The sequence below is a fragment of the Polychytrium aggregatum genome, assembly GCF_025602895.1.
Source record: "Polychytrium aggregatum strain JEL109 chromosome Unknown BJ171scaffold_9, whole genome shotgun sequence".
Taxonomy (NCBI): domain Eukaryota; kingdom Fungi; phylum Chytridiomycota; class Chytridiomycetes; order Polychytriales; genus Polychytrium; species Polychytrium aggregatum.
Genome location: NW_026516211.1, coordinates 356,002 through 371,129, shown reverse-complemented (window position 1 = coordinate 371,129; position 15,128 = coordinate 356,002). Strand labels below are relative to the sequence as shown.

At 56.1% G+C, this 15,128-nt stretch overlaps 5 protein-coding genes across 5 annotated transcripts; 2 read left to right on the top strand and 3 right to left on the bottom strand.

Annotated features, from left to right (window-relative positions):
- Positions 1–215: 215 nt before the first annotated feature.
- BJ171DRAFT_421297 (class II aldolase/adducin N-terminal) lies at positions 216–1,233 on the top strand (the record flags this gene model as incomplete). The annotated part of the gene is made up of 3 exons (XM_053107480.1): positions 216–307; positions 490–974; positions 1,100–1,233. Coding segments are annotated over 3 exons (711 nt in total), but the record flags the coding sequence as incomplete, so codon positions are not given.
- Positions 1,093–7,938, bottom strand: BJ171DRAFT_641723 (IKI3 family-domain-containing protein). The gene is made up of 20 exons (XM_053115782.1): positions 7,834–7,938; positions 7,617–7,698; positions 7,163–7,429; positions 6,892–6,982; positions 6,535–6,746; positions 6,299–6,430; positions 6,061–6,156; positions 5,475–5,987; positions 5,231–5,334; positions 4,886–5,042; positions 4,140–4,741; positions 3,677–3,929; positions 3,413–3,577; positions 3,149–3,286; positions 2,938–3,062; positions 2,651–2,711; positions 2,431–2,532; positions 2,057–2,323; positions 1,687–1,823; positions 1,093–1,564 (listed from the first exon to the last, which is right to left on the bottom strand). The coding sequence occupies exons 1-20, from the start codon at positions 7,906–7,908 to the stop codon at positions 1,418–1,420; spliced, it is 3,726 nt and encodes a 1,241-aa protein (XP_052968980.1). The 5' UTR covers positions 7,909–7,938; the 3' UTR covers positions 1,093–1,417.
- Positions 7,939–8,603: 665 nt separating this feature from the next.
- BJ171DRAFT_495099 (uncharacterized protein) lies at positions 8,604–9,875 on the bottom strand. The gene has a single exon (XM_053110083.1). It carries the CDS (start codon positions 9,733–9,735, stop codon positions 8,944–8,946), a length of 792 nt encoding a protein of 263 aa, XP_052968979.1. The 5' UTR covers positions 9,736–9,875; the 3' UTR covers positions 8,604–8,943.
- Positions 9,876–10,020: 145 nt separating this feature from the next.
- BJ171DRAFT_495097 (U6 snRNA-associated Sm-like protein LSm7) lies at positions 10,021–10,999 on the top strand. Its single transcript, XM_053110082.1, has 3 exons — positions 10,021–10,115; positions 10,261–10,438; positions 10,578–10,999. Exons 1-3 carry the CDS (start codon positions 10,104–10,106, stop codon positions 10,811–10,813), a joined length of 426 nt encoding a protein of 141 aa, XP_052968978.1. The 5' UTR covers positions 10,021–10,103; the 3' UTR covers positions 10,814–10,999.
- A 550-nt stretch (positions 11,000–11,549) lies between these two features.
- On the bottom strand, positions 11,550–14,836 carry BJ171DRAFT_566273 (uncharacterized protein; the record flags this gene model as incomplete). The annotated part of the gene is made up of 9 exons (XM_053113398.1): positions 14,723–14,836; positions 14,334–14,500; positions 14,070–14,168; positions 13,835–13,955; positions 13,628–13,689; positions 12,685–13,431; positions 12,136–12,467; positions 11,984–12,053; positions 11,550–11,831 (listed from the first exon to the last, which is right to left on the bottom strand). The coding sequence occupies exons 1-9, from the start codon at positions 14,769–14,771 to the stop codon at positions 11,550–11,552; spliced, it is 1,929 nt and encodes a 642-aa protein (XP_052968977.1). The 5' UTR covers positions 14,772–14,836.
- Between the last annotated feature and the right edge of the window lie 292 nt (positions 14,837–15,128).

The window sequence follows — 15,128 nt, the reverse complement described above, 5'->3', positions numbered from 1 at the left end:
GAAGCACAAGGCCGGCGTCAACGCCCCCGAGACCGAGGCTCTTGTCATTTCGGATGTAGGCAATCCGAGCTCATCTCCCCACCAACACACCGCTCTCCCTGGGCCAGCCGCGGCCAAGCTACGTCCAAATCACTGGGCTCCTCGGGCATAATGGCACCACCTATTGGCATCTGGTAGAATCCAATGCTAATCGTCGCCTTCGTATCCCTGCACAGGAACCCGAGCACCCCGCCAACCTGATCCCCGAGCTGTGCCGGCTCTTCTACACCCTTGGCTGGGTCACCGGCACTGGGCAAGTACCTTTCCGGTGTTATGATGCATGAGCGCTATTGGTGACAACGCTGACGGGAGCTGGGCTCGGACTCCCCCTTGGATCAGCAGCCTGATCGCGGAGGGGTGTGAACTGGGAGGAATCGGCCAGCCAGCCCTCTCCTCTCCCACCCACAAACGTCGGTCTGCTGATATTAACATAACTTGGTCGATCGACAGCGGCGGCATCACCATCCGGCACAACGATTACATCTACATTGCCCCTTCGGGTGTCCAGAAGGAGCGCATCAAGGCCACGGACCTGTACGTCGTTGCTCCCAATCGCGACATTCTGCGCTCGCCGCCCCCCGAGAAGGGATGGAAGCCCTCGCAGTGTACCCCTCTCTTCTTCAACGCCTACGACCTGCGCAACGCCGGCGCCTGCATCCACACCCACTCCCAACATGCCGTCATGGTCACTCTGTTGTGGCCCGGAGAATACTTTGAAATCACACACCAAGAGATGATCAAGGGCATCCGCAAGGGCATGACCAAAACCAACTACAAGTACTATGAAACCCTGCGGATCCCTATTGTTGAGAACACGGCTGAGGAAGAAGACCTGAGGGATAGAATGCACGCCGCCATGGAAAAGTACCCCGATTCTTGCGCTGTCCTCGTGCGCCGCCACGGCGTCTACGTCTGGGGCGAGAACTGGCAGAAGGGTAAGCGAGCGAGCGAGCGAGGCACCATTGTGTAATACGCAACGCTCAATGACTCCCGTACTGACGCAAATGGATCCTATCACTGGGCAACCGCCCCTTCAATGGCACCCCGTTGCGAATTGTAGCCAAGTCCATGTCCGAGTGCTATGACTACTTGTTCGAGATCGCTGTCAAGATGAGATCTATCGGACTGGACCCTGCCAAGGTTCCTGAAGACTCGGAATACGCCGATGTGTGTGCCAACCACAAGTGCTGCTGAGGAATACCAAAGACTCCAGTCCAGCACCCTTCTTCCTGCTGACCGCAGCTCATGCGCGAATCATTCGGATATTCAATATACGCTTTGTTGTCGGAGCAACTACTGCAATGATCCCTCCGAAACATGGTCAGGTTGGAATCGCACATGCCTCTGCAGCTGACGCCATAGCTGCAGCTGCGTGAAGTTACATAAAAATCGACACCCCCCATCCTGTCTCGTTCAGCTTCGGTCCTGCTTCGGGAGGGACATTAAAGGCCGTCGAATAGTGGCCAGGAGGCAGGGGCTTGCCGTCGACCACACGGAGCTTGAACTCCTCGAATGTCTCTTCAACCTGCGGGGAAATGCACGCTCGTTTGTCTGGGTGTCTTGGCAGCGGAGCAACAGCAACAGCAAGCCAGCTGCATCCGACTCTGCCCCAAGAGTGGGCGCTCCAGCGCAGTTGCTATGACATACCTTCACAATCCGCACAAACACTTCCTCGAGGGCTCTCTTGACGGTACTGACGAGTACCGAGTACGCTTGCTGCAGCTCCCTCGCTTGCTTCTCGTATCCAAAGCGGATCAGCGATCGCGCCAAGCTGTCCAAGTCAGCTGCAGAGCATTGCATCGAGTGGAGGAGCATTGCATCGAGCGGAGGAGCATTGCATCGAGCAGAGGAGCGGAGGCACATGTTAGAGCACTCTTGTTCCTATATCCACAATGATAGTGCGATGCCTAGAGCGCCGTGCTCGATGCACGTTATCCTTGGAGACCGCAGTACCGCCGGATGGGATGGGATCAAATCCCTGGTCAGCACAACTGCCGCACAATCGACTCGGACCTACCTTGCCAATCGTTCACCTTGACGGTCATCTTTCGCCACTCGTTCAGAAGATACTCTTCCTCGAACAGTCCGCCCTCCTTGCCCTTCAACTTCTTTTTCTCCAGCCGGCGCTTCTGTCGGCTTGTCTTGGCGGTTTGGTGGGTACGCGAGGTCATGCGCGACGACCGGGCGGTGGAGTGTGTGATACGGGTCGTGGCCATCGATGTGGTGTCCGAAAGCATGTCGACATGATCCAAAGCGTCATCCTCGGGCAAGCCTTCGCCTTCGACTGGCAGAGATCAAGCCATTCCAATCGCATTCAGTGATAGATCAGGTGCAACACTGGGTCGCTCCGCAAATCCTCTTGAGTAACTCGATGAGCCCTGCCAAACTTACGCTCTTTCTCGAGCTTGCGTTGCTGGACATTCCGATAGCGAACTAGATACTTCTCGGAGGTTTGGGTTGTGTCTTTGATATCCTCGACAAAATGAGAGAACGCTACACGCCATCGTTGCACGATTCGTCAGTATAGAGCCAAGGCTGTGGCAGTGGTCGTGCATGCAGTAGCTCCATCTGGGGACAGGCAAAATAGAGTTCAGTCGAGCTATAGACTCACCATCGAGCAGCGCCGGCTTGGCGTGTGTTTCGACCAGATCAGCACGTCCGTGCTTGTGCGCCTGGATCGAAGTCAAATCACCAAAGGATTGTCGGGCAGTCGGTACATGTGGGCATTAGATCACGATAGCGAATACAACCACCGCCATCGCGATATAGCTTGCAGGCAAAAACCCTGGCAGTCGGCTGTGCTGCGTTCAAATGACAAAAGCACTCCCTGTACATGCGTAATTCGTCGCCATCGTGTCCCGTGCAAGGGTATGTAATGCGCGCCGACGACGGACTTACAATCCGGACTGCTTCGATCCACTGGAACCCCTTCAGCAGCACCAACACAGCCTCCTCGGGATCGCCGACATAGTCCAGGAAGACCTTGGCTGCGCTCTGGTACTGGCGCTTTTCGACAAGCAAATCTAACACATGAATCCATTGGGATAATCAGTGTCGAAAGAGGGCTCGAATCTCAAGAGCGGTGACCAACTTCACCAACATGACATACCTCCAAGCTCGCGACCAAGCTGAACGACTTCCTGGGTAGACATGCCCAGCTCCGCTGCGACAGAGAAAGCCTCCTGCCACAGCAACGCATCCTTGTAGGAGGCCAAAGCCGCCGCCTTGTTGCCAGAAAGATAGTGAACTGAGGCAAACAACCACGACCACGCACGATGCAGTGTCAGCACAAGAAACTCGCGCGATGCAGAGCGCAGCGCATCCGCAGACGTCTTCGGGCGCTGCAATGAGCGGCAGGGTCATTGTAACATACTCAAGCCAGCCTCGGCCGAGTCACCGTTGTTGTCCAGATGCTCGGCATAGAGACGCATGACCGCTTTGTACTTTTGATTGTCGGCCGAGAAATACTCGAGAGCATCCTTGAACAGCTTGTGGTGCTTGATGTACTCGACACACTCTTCAAACCGACCAGGCTCATCTGGATTCCAAGGCAGGAGCGCGTATCTCAGCAACTTGGCGCTATGGCCCCGGATGCATCACTGACAAGCAAAGGTACACGCCTCGCCCCTGCAGTTACCTGCGAGACTGAGGTTCTTGAGAGCTCGAGAGTATCGCTTCAGATGGTCGTCAATCTTGAAATGCTGGTAGCGCATCTCCAGTTTGGAGAGCTCCGACAGGAAGGGGAGATACTCGCGAGGATCCTTCTGCGAGTGCTGGGCGACCATCAGCACCAAGCTAAAGTCGTACATGCCCAAGGCCACGTCGTAGAGTTGGTCAGCGTCGGCAAGGAAGATGACGTATTTGAGTGCCTCCTCGGCGAGCGACACAGACTTGGCTGTTGAGTTGTTCAGCCGTGTGTGATACAAAGGGCAGAAGGGCAAGTCAATGATAGCCAAAGCCAAGTCCGAACGATACCGCAGCCCAGCTCCGGATTGATATCCAAGTGGCGAGCCCCGGGCAATCGCAACTGGCAGGGTCCATGGCGGACGGCTGGACAGCCGACACCCGCCGCGTGCTGCCCTCCTCAGCACCACAGCCACATAGCTCGTACCACGCAGAGATTTGATTCGACCCATCGCTGTTTCTAGATCGGCCGGAACTTTCTTCACGTCGGTGGTCAAGATACACTGGGTATATCGCTCGGCATCAATTGTTTCCAGTGCGCCGCGGACAGTGTCGCAGATGCGGTTCACCTTTCCAACATCCCGCTCCTGCTGCGGGGCCTTAGCTCTGGTGGAAGGCTGGTTGCGTAGGGCCCTGTTCACATACATGGTGACGGTCACGTCTTCATTGCGGAGACCACTCAGGAAGAGATTGAGATAGTCCTGCTCGTTGATTTGCCGAACAAAGTGTTCGACGTTCTCAATGAACTGCTCCGGTCGGTGGTCGTAGAGGATGTTCATGTCGATCCGGTGCTTACGGCAGAGCAGGAACGCATTCAAGTAATCCAGGTTGTCGAGGAAGCTGCGCAACTGCGAGAGAACCAAAGCTCGCGGATACATGGTCTCCAGGTTGCCACGGGGCATTTGAAGGACCAGGTTGACAGAGGCCGGGGTCGCGACCACAATCTGCGATCCACGCTCCACGCGGCGGTGGTCTTCGTCAAATGCTGAGGGTTTCGTAGCTTCCGGAACCACAAGGCCTGAGGCAGGACGTGTGTCAGAGGGATAGTCGTGTCATCCATGATCGACATGGCTGCGAGAGGAGCGACCTCAAGGCTCAGCCAGCACACGCCGAATCACGGAAGGTGGCACTGCTCGCGACAGCAGCAAATACAAAGACTCACCGGCCACACTGGTGTTGAGTTCGACAAACCGCGCGGTATGAGAGAGTGTGGTGAAGATCAGGAACTCTTCGTGCACAAAAAACGAAGTCGAGTCCGAGGCCAAAAGGCGGTCGTTCAAGTAGAGACGATTGTGCCGGTCCAGTCCGACGATGGCGAGCTTAGTGTCGAGCCAGTCCCAAAAAGAAGGTTGGATCAGAACCCTCGCAGAGTCAGAACAGGTGTAGCAATCCACGTGCCCAGGCCGATGTCATCTCGGTCGGCCACCGCTCAAAGGCAACACGTGCATATCTCCCATTCAAAAACAACAGAATATTGGCGCATAATCATCATGCTGCCAGCAGTTACCTCTTTGGAGTCGTCAGCACCCAGCGACACTGCCCCAATCCACGGGCATGGTGAAGGCAGGCGAGCAAAGAAGCCGAATCCCCAGTCGCCGCCATTTTGCTCAACTGGAGACAGCATGTGGAGAATAACTTGCTGTCAATGCCGATGCTTGCCGACGACGCATCCAAAAGTCTATCATACTTGAGAGAAGCCCTCAAACTCGAATCTATCGCTGTGCAAAGCGACACGGTACATGGCAGCCCACCTTCGTAGATGGCCCCATCAACAGTCTCCACAAAGACCTTGCCGAGATCGACAGCGCAAATCAGACGCAAGAATCGCCTAGCCATGGCTCCGTTGACGGACTCGATGGTAACGCTATCAACGATTCGGGCTGAACGATCCTCATCATCAACATCGCCGTATCCAATCGTGAACCCCGTCACAATGTCACGATGAAGGGCTTCGGAATAGCCAATGGCGATCAGAGTGGTCGGGTCGAGGAAAGCAATCTGGCGGTACGTGTGAACGCCGAGATGATGCTCACGCAGCTCATGCAAATCAACTGTGCCGACGGGCGTGTGGGCTTGGATGGGCATCCGAATGCTGTTGCTTGAGTAAAACGAAACCTTCCCATCGCTCAACAGCACGGCAAAGTCGTCTCCTTCATTAGATGCACCAAAGGCGACGTGTCTGGCCGGGCCAGGTAGGGTCAACTTGAATGCGGCCATTGGTGGTGGTACATTTCGATGCTTGAATGGGGTCACGTTTACGGTTGCTGTGCCATATACATGCGTCAGTCGAAAATGCGACCAAGACGATGCAAAAAGCTTGACCGCCAATGAATTTACCTCCGTCGATGACGACGACACTGGCCGGATTATTCTTGGCAAGAGATGTGCTCACAAAGCTGGCCGTAGAAAAGTCCAATCTCAAGTATCGACCAACTGTCCAAGATGATGGTAGACGTAGCAGTGGCAGAAGATTGGGTGGTGTCAGAGGACATGGCGGTGTGAGAGCGAAACCTATGCGATGAGCGTTCTCGCTTATGTCCGCGAGCTCGCCACGGTAAATATGCGGTCTACATACGATGGGTCGTCAAGTGGATCCTCAGCCCGATTTCGGGATCCCACTGTACTCCCGAAAAGGCATCGTGCGCTTCGGAGGTAGGGATCTCCTGCTTCAAATACCAATAGTAGTTGTTCATGGTCCAGAGTTGCACTGTCGCGGTCGCATACATGGAAGGCCAAAGCGCCCGTGCAAACGGACATGTTAAAATATGGTCGGCAAGCACGCTCAGTTTCCATACAAATTGCGAAACTCACCAGCAGATTGAGATACTTGACCCTCTGGGCCACATCGCTCCAGCCATACAGCCAACACAGTCGAGTCGGCGTTCCAAAGCACATCAACGACACGAGTTGCGCTGTCCTCTCGCAGAGCAAACTCGCCATGCCGGAGGCCGTTACGTTCGAAGAACACAACGTCGTGCCTATGTGGAAGCCGCTGTGTCGATGCAATCAGATTTCCTGTTGGCCTGGATGTGAATTGAAGTATCGGATAGGCAGCAAAAGTACAAGGAGACAGTGAGCACATTCGCCACCCTGGATGAACGATGTCTCTGTCGATCAAGACCGGCTCGGGGCATCCGTGCTCGCAGAGCAAAGCAACAGGGAACTCACCTCCATGAGAGGGGGTGCTCGAGTTGGTTTACAGCCTCGCTTGTGCTCTGCAGAACACACTCGCGATCGTAAACTCTCAATAAGCGTTTATCTACGCACATAAACGCAAGTCTTTAGTGCAAAAACGGCAATCGATCATGCCATCATCCACAAAGGCGGGTTGGACAATCGATACCGCAGCAATCGGTGAGGCCGCCAGAGTCGAATTCCGTGGACTCTGCAGCCACAGAGTAGTGCAGTCTAGCAGAAGACGATGCCAGCGCAAACCTACCTCCGCTCGGATCGACAGAGGAGCAGACAAAATATTGGCCGTCGCCTCTCCATGCAACTCGCGGGGCGTGGGTGTCGTCTGGCGACAAGGCAACAGCGCTGGGAGCCTTGCGCTGCGCCGCTGCTTTGCCCTCAGAGCCATGAAACTGTGTTTCTTTCTTGCCCCAACCGACGCTAACCGGGGCGGCGATTCCGTATTCATCCGTGTGGATTGGTACTTCGGTGATGGTGTCAAAGTCCTTGGTCATCTCAAGAACCGTCGCACCGCCTAATATGGTGCGAGAACAAAACGCTCAGCATCACTGGAGCCATGGCCGATAGATTGCGTTGAATCGCGCGAGGTCTTGACGGCTGGATGTGCATATGTATCCACCGCCCACGGATTCAGAGACCGCATCGAATCTGTCCCTATGCTCTTTCGTCCAGGCAAACGAAGGGTAGTGGACTCGCTGTACCTGTGACAACGATGACGACTTCATGGTCGGGACTCCACTCCATACTCAGAATGCCCGAGTCGACTGTTCCGACGATTTCGGGCTGATGATTAACGGCATTGTGGAGCATAGATGAGAACAGAGCAGTTCACAGCCCGCGGCGACGGACACGCACGGACTGAGCGGTACGTCGGCTCAATGGTGTGTCCTGATGTAATGGCAGGCATCATCGGCGCACCTCTTGTCCCTCTGTATATCCATCCAGATTGAGTAGCAGAATATCGCCGGATCGGAGTCCGATGCAGATTGACATGAGATCGGGGAGGTGCTGCAGAGATACCACGGCATCAAAGAAGGTGCACATTTGTTGGGCTGACAAGACTCCGTTCTGATCGATAAGAAAGGATATCCACAATCGATAGCATTTGACAGACAGGATTAGGTCGGCTTGTCTGGTGATATTGACGGAGCGGGCAATGAAGATGGCGCGGGAGAGCAGCTGGACCACACAACATCGACGGGACAGCATACCGCTTGAGTGATTCGCGTAAGCGAGTGGATGCCGTCGAGCGAAACCGCACAATAGACGGCATCGGTTTCGGGGTCGACCGAGATCAATGCCGAGCTTGCGAATGCCGACTGGGCAGGGTCCGATACTGGACCAAGATCGGCATGGACTTGAGCAAGGAGCTGGAGACTCCGCATGATGAGGGAGGAAGGCTCGAGAGGACTGGCGCTTTAAATCGAATTTCTCTGGGCGATCGATGCGAGATCTGCAGAGACAGCCCGGAGCTGGATGGCAGCAGCGGCTCCTGGAGCGACACGAAGGACAGCAAGCGCAGGTCGAAAGCGCCGCACCAGCCCGCTGGTTATCCGGTTTGGACAGAAAAATGCTAGGGTTAGGGCTGCGCACACATGGCACAGCGAGCGCCAGGGCCTCTGCCTGATGAGAATGGAGCGCTGGCCAGACGAGGGGACACGCCATATCCCATAGAGACAGCCAGGCGGTTCAAATCATCGCCCTGAGCGTCCGTCCCATAGAGTCAGTTGGTCCATGGAGTCTGTCCAAGACCCCAATGTCTCGGTGGTCGATATCCCATCGCAACAGTGCGAGCACAAGTCGATGTCATTCAGATAGGCAACTACAGCGATTCCACAATGAAATGGGACACCCCCGTTTTGAGCCATGACAGTGTCTTTTTCTGCGACCTGAATACACCCACCTACTCATCGCATTCATGGCCAAGAAAGTATGTCCAAGGAGACCGAAGTGGTATTCTCTTGCAGCGGAAGGATGGATCTTAATGAAAGAGTGTCCACAAGCCAATGCTAGAGTCCCTACACACAGCTACAAGCCCTTGATTGCGCATTGGTAGGAGTATTTGGTCGAGTTGTCCGTGAAGAACTTTGTTTTCAGATAGTGGTGCTTGATCGGATAGAGCGATCGATACACAGGACTGCCGTAGATGGACCCGTCAAAAGCCCATGGCAGGAGAACCAGGCGGTTGCGCATCGCCTCGGATGGTGCTGCCAATGTCCCTGGGGCTCGTGCCGCGAAGCTGAGACGGAAATCGGTATGCGCCGAGCAGAACGAGCACAGGATTTTGGAGGGCACACGGCCAGGAGCTTGCGGATGGGTCTCGGCGGACCGGTGATAAAACCGCTCGATCAGACTAACATCCAGGCAGAACGGGACAGTGTGGGTGCATACGTTGAGGCGCACATTGCCCGCGCGATCGAAGGGATCCTCAAGAAAAAACGAGTCGAATCGCACCCAAAAGTCTGGGGAGTTGTTGAGGGCACTCATGTTCTCAATCAGGAGAATCTCGGATCCACCCTCGACTGCAACATAGCCTTGACGCAGAATCCGGTCGGCTGCAGACTCGGGTGTGTCGTCTGCGAGGATCTTGAGTGTCACCCTCGGAGGCTGAGCCGGAGTGACTGCAAACTTTGGCCGGCGGCCCCTTTGCCGATAGAATGTTGGACTTTGGCGGAGCTGGAGATGTTCCTGGACAAGCTCGCGGAAGAGCCGGCACACCTCCTCGATGCGAAAGAGTTCCCTGGCGGAGAGGAAGCCGAGGATGCTGGTTCGGAGCTGGTACGAGCCCAGAAGGCCAAAGAGATGCAGAGACGGGTCCATGGCGCTGCAGTGGTTTGGAGGATCGATGGGTCAGAGCGAGCCAGCGGCATCCACCGAGAGCCGCTCGGCGATGGGCTGTGCTCGTCGATCTCCAGGGTTTTGGTGCTGGAACACGGCTGGGACCAACACAAACAGGACCGCGACCGGTGGCACTGCTGTTGTGCCTGCCAGCCACCGTATGGTCACATGCGGCCCAGTCGGCACTGCTAGTCACGTGTGGCGCTGCGCAGACCTTGCCCTCGGCGAGGGCCGGCGAGAGCGCGCGAGAAGAGACTGCCAGATCTCTGCGTCGGTCTTGGCCCAGAATCAGATCCTCACCGCCAGGTCGGCCCAGACCTCTCTCCGTCCGCAACCCAATCCAAGATATCATGTCAGACAGAGTACGTCTCCGATGCTGTGCCCGAGCTCGCACCAATACAGCACGTTCCCATGACGCACAGGCCAGCGCAGAGATATCGCAGCCGCATCGATCTCGTGCTAAATCCGAGGTGTTTCGCTGGCATTGTCCGATCCCGATCGATCCAGGGCCGTGGTGGGCGCAACGCCGGTGGAAATCGAGGCAAAGGACGCGGAGGATCAAGTCGAGGTGGAGGCAATGCCGGCGGATCTGGTAGCCAGGGCGAGCGAAAGAAGGAGTCCATCTTGGATCTGACAAAATACCTCGACAAGAAAATCCGGGTCAAGTACGCGGGCGGGCGTGAAGGTAAACTGCTCCATCGAGATCATCAGCGAGAGTGCCGTCGGGCGCAGGCTGAAGGCTGCAGAAACGCACCATGGCCCAGCAGCTCTACTGATACTGAATATTCGATATTGCTTTCTTCGATTGTTGACACCGGCTCCAGTGGTGGGTGTCCTGAAGGGCTTTGATCCCCTCCTGAACCTGGTCCTGGATGATACCGAGGAGTTCCTCCGGGATCCTGAGGACAGCAACAAACTGCTGGACGACACCCGCACCCTTGGGCTGGTTGTCTGTCGCGGACCGACAGTGATCTTGATCTCACCCTTTGACGGCTACGAAGAAATCGAAAACCCCTTCCTTGCTGCACAGCGAATGGCCATGGCATCGGCGCAGGAATAGCGTCGCAAGCGTATCGCAACCTGTGACTCCATCGAACTCGCCATCGAGGCGCAGCCGCATCCACCGGACTCTGGCCCATCTGCATGACAGTGTCCCGGTACGATCTCAGACTGCAAGAGCACCAGAGCATTTGGCGAGAATGCATCAAGATAGTGAAATATATGAATCATCGATCAATGTTGCTCTGCTTTTGTCGCCAACAATAGTCCTTTGCGCGTATGACTGGCATCAGTGGTTTTGCACACTCGTCACCGCCCCTCACTGGTTGCAATGTCGGTGGTGCTGATCAAGCGAGATACTCTACATTCAAGGCTAGCGCCGAGTCTCTGAACTGGATGCACACAAGCCTCCACCGCATCGATCCCACGAAGCGATTGTGCACATGAGCTGAATGTGGTCTGGGAAGCCAAGATCGTGCGGCCTGCAACGCAATCGCGCCTGGTTGAGTTACCAGGAGGACCCGCATGAAGCCACTGTCCCGCGACATCGACCATCGGAACGGCAGTCTCTGCGAGCTTATGTGGGTGTATTGAGTCGTCAAATCGGACGCCCCAATATCCGCGAAGGGGCGTCTGTCCTACTCAGTTCTTACGGACCCATTGGAGTGCATCCACTCGGCGACTTGGCCTCGGCCGGGTGAGTGCTTATCCTCAGCGATACCCAACTTTCGATAATGCCTGCCCTTTCGAGCCTCGTTCACATGCTGCTTGTCTTGGAGCATGGACGGCGTCCAAATCTAAAACTCAATCAGAGGTGCGGCATCCGCGGGAGGCTGAGGAGCCGATGTCAGTGTGGGTGTAGGCAGCGGCGCTGTGGGGGCATGTCCTTGGCCGTAATCGGCTGCAGGAGCCGGATGGCCACCATAGGGGCCTTGGGTGGCATAGCTTGGGTTCTGGGGCGGATAGGGTTGAGGCACTTGTCCGTATCCCTGTGGAGCATACCCGTTGGGAGGCACAAGCGCCGGGCTCGATCCGTAGACATATTGGGGCTGGCCATCGGCTGGAGTCGGATGAGCCGGCTGGACATATCCCGCGGGTTGGCTGTAACCCTGCTGATAAGACTCGGGGGGAGCCGGCAATGTGGTAGGCTGCTGCTGTTGTTGCTGCTGTTGTTGCTGCTGTTGCTGTTGCTGTTGCTGAGGAGCCTGAGGATAGGGTCCCTGTGGGTTACCGGCCGGAGCTTGAGCAGGATGAGCAGGATAAGATGAACCAGGAACAGCGCCAACGCCTTCAGGGGGGCTCTGGTAGTATTCCGAGGGTGGAGAAGGACCAGGATAACCCGCGCCCGAAGGTACACCCTGAGGCGGGAATTGGGCTGCATACGCTGGACCCGGATAGCCCGGAACAGCCGCTGGGGATGAGAAACCTTGAAGGGGAGCCTGGGCCGCGCCCGAAGGCAGGGGCAGCTGCGACTGCGACTGAGACGGAGACAGGTAAAAGCCCGAGGCTGGAAGCGGTCCAGAAAAGTTGCGGCTGTAGGTGGTGGCATAAGCAGCCGAGGCCACGGCCATTCGCTCGTTCAAGAAGTGATCATAGAGCTTGATGGCGGCCGAGAGCTTTTCGCTCAGCTCCAAGCAAGCCCGATATCGCTGAACCGCAGCTTCAAGCGACCGAGCAAGCTTTGGCTGGAGGGAGGCGATTTGTACATACAGAGCCTAAAAGAAAGGACACAGCCATCAATAAGGGGACAGAGTAGCGAAGCCAAGGTCACAGGATAAAGCCCGACTGTATGACACCTGCTGCAGCCTCAGCGTGCGAGGCACGCAGAACCGGGAGAGAATCTCAGCTCCGTGCCATCACGAGAGTGCCTGATTCACAGATAAAGGCCGGCGGACGCGAGCAATGTGCTGTCCAAAAGAGAGGCAGACAAACCTGGATCTGTGGGTTGCTCATGATATTGACGCCGCGTGCGCTTTCGGCTTCACTTTTCTCAATCAGCTCCGCAAACAAGCGGATGTTCTCCATCTCAGTCGAGGTGAGGTGGCTTGGATCGTCCTGGGCCACATGCTGCTCGGTGGCATATGTGGTGCTCGGAGGCGGCTGAGATTCATAGGCGGTGTAGCGAGTGGCCTCGGCTTTCTCCGCTGGAAACTGGGAGGCAGAGGGATAATACGAGGCCTGTTGAGTGGCGGGTTCTTGCTTGACCTTCAAATCTTGGAGCGAGGCAGCGATTGCAGCCTTCAAATCTTCGTCGTCGTCATCAGGAGACACAGAGGGCTCGGGCTTGGACTGGGCAAGAGTCTGGGGCTGGGACTTTGGTGTGTCGGCTGGCTTGAAAACGCGCGCCGAGCTCTCCTGCAGCGACAGGGCCAGAGCACGCTCCAGCTCCTCCTCTTCGCGGCGGGCCTGCTCGCTCCGGACGCTGCTGTTGCTCTGGATCGGCACGCGAATCTGCGATGGAGTTCCCGGAAGAGAGATGGGCTTGGTGCTCAACTTGACAAAGCAGCCGTCGCAAACGCGGACATCTTGGGTGATTCCAAAGTGGGGCAGAGCAATGCTCTTGGAGGAGCAGGCGTGGCAAAACGTCTGCCCGCAGTTGCGACAGTGGTGCTTGCGGTTGAAGGTTGTAAAAGGGGTGCGGCAGCGCATGCAAACGTCACTGTCGGTCCACTCGGGAGCCTGAGAGAGTTTACATATGGATTAGCGAGTGATGTGGGTTGGATCGGAGTGAAATCGGCAGGAACGGGCGCACTTGCCCAGATCCAAGTCAAGGCGGCGCAATAACAGTTGCCAGAGCCCTGGAAGAAACTAGTTGGCCGTGCAGCTGGACCCAGGCAACATAGGCACGGCCGATCACTGCGCCGTCAAGGCTCACCGTCTGAGTGTCGATCATGAAGCTGGCGGTGTCTGCAGAGTCGATGTTGGGGAAATCGTAGCCTTTGAAGAGACCGAAAAGGGCGGTGATGAGGCACTTGAAGATGATCCCACACCAAGCACTTCGGCACGAGTAGCAGTAGCCATAATATGTGCGAGATATCAAGCGCTTGAGCCAGGCCAAATAGATCATGTTGTTGGAACCCACCTTCGCGCTTCATGCGCTGATAGACCTCGCCGACATAAAACAAATCCGGCTTGGATTTAAAGGTGATACCCCAGTTTTGGATCAGCGCCAGGATCTTCCGGCGCACCTCGCTGTTGGTTGTCTGCAACGCAAGTTTCAAGGGTGAGCGGATTGGATATCAGCGGAGGGGACGACAAGCATTCGGTCAACGCCGCGGCGGCGGAAGGAGGGGAGCAGACAGAAGTAGATACCGTACAATGGCAGTGGTGAGCGACACCAGATTGTCGACAAACTCTCTCGAGGCAACCTCCAGCAAGAAATGGTGACCGCCGTTCTTGACACAAATGTCCGTCAGCTGTCGGAGGCGACGGATGAAAACGAAAAAGGATGAATCAGTCCAGCTGAACCCGGTCGCTGATGCTCCACTGAGGGAATGGCTTGGGGGTTGCGGCGCCGGACAGGGGGGGGGAGCAGGTCCAATGGCAAAGCCGCCAGGACCAAGAGCCAGGAGCAGACAAACCTTCAGGGCGAGAAGCTGAACATTTGGGTTCTTATGGTTGATTTTTTTCTTCAGAGCCTTGATGGCATCTTTGGCGGTGACTTCTTTGGCTTTGATCTTGTCGCAGATTTCCAAAAAGAGGCTGATATCTTCGCTCCCAGAGGGGATGGTTTCGGATGTGGCCCTTTCTGAACTCGCGGGAGACGGGAAGTGCATGAATGAGTCATTGTCCGCACGAAGATGCGATATAAATGTGGGTTGCCAAGACGGCCCAGAGACATTCGCAGCTCGACGGCTGAGAGAGCCGTGGCATGGGGCGACCCATGGGCCAAGAGGCAAAGCCAAATCAAATCAAATCCGACGGCGGACGCAGGTTTAGCGCTAAATGTCTGGGCGAAAGGACAGCATACCGACGAGGTCGTCGAAAGGGCTCAAGCCAAAGAGGAAGGACATGGACATGCGTGTGAGGGCAACAAGGCCAGGGATGGTCGGCGCAGACAGGATGAGGGCAGAGGATGGAGGATGGACGACGGAGGACGGAAGGTGGACGATGCGGACATATCAGGCGGCGGGCGATTGGAAACGTGTGTGTGTGTGTGTGCCAAGGAGCACGGGATTGCCAAGGGTGCCCCAGAGAAACAGCAAACTCGATATCAATTGGGACACATTCGCACGGATGACTGGCGTGGGTTGTGTGAATCAAACGGCCCCCGAACTCCATGAAATCCGCTCGCCGAAGTCCTGAAGCGATACTGCTCTTTGCCCTACGCCTTCTTCCCTCATCCCGATATGTCTTCTTGCTCTGACCCGCAGTGG

Coding starts and splice junctions, on each gene's coding strand:
- BJ171DRAFT_641723 (XM_053115782.1), bottom strand. CDS start 7,908: ATGTCAATCTGCATCGGACTCCGATCCGGCGATATTCTGCTACTCAAT. Junction 5,988..6,060: donor TGTCGTCGTCATCGACGGAG/GTAAATTCATTG, acceptor TATATGGCACAG/CAACCGTAAACGTGACCCCA. Junction 5,043..5,230: donor GTGCTGACGACTCCAAAGAG/GTAACTGCTGGC, acceptor CTCGACACTAAG/CTCGCCATCGTCGGACTGGA.
- BJ171DRAFT_495099 (XM_053110083.1), bottom strand. CDS start 9,735: ATGGACCCGTCTCTGCATCTCTTTGGCCTTCTGGGCTCGTACCAGCTC.
- BJ171DRAFT_495097 (XM_053110082.1), top strand. Junction 10,439..10,577: donor GTACGCGGGCGGGCGTGAAG/GTAAACTGCTCC, acceptor CACCGGCTCCAG/TGGTGGGTGTCCTGAAGGGC.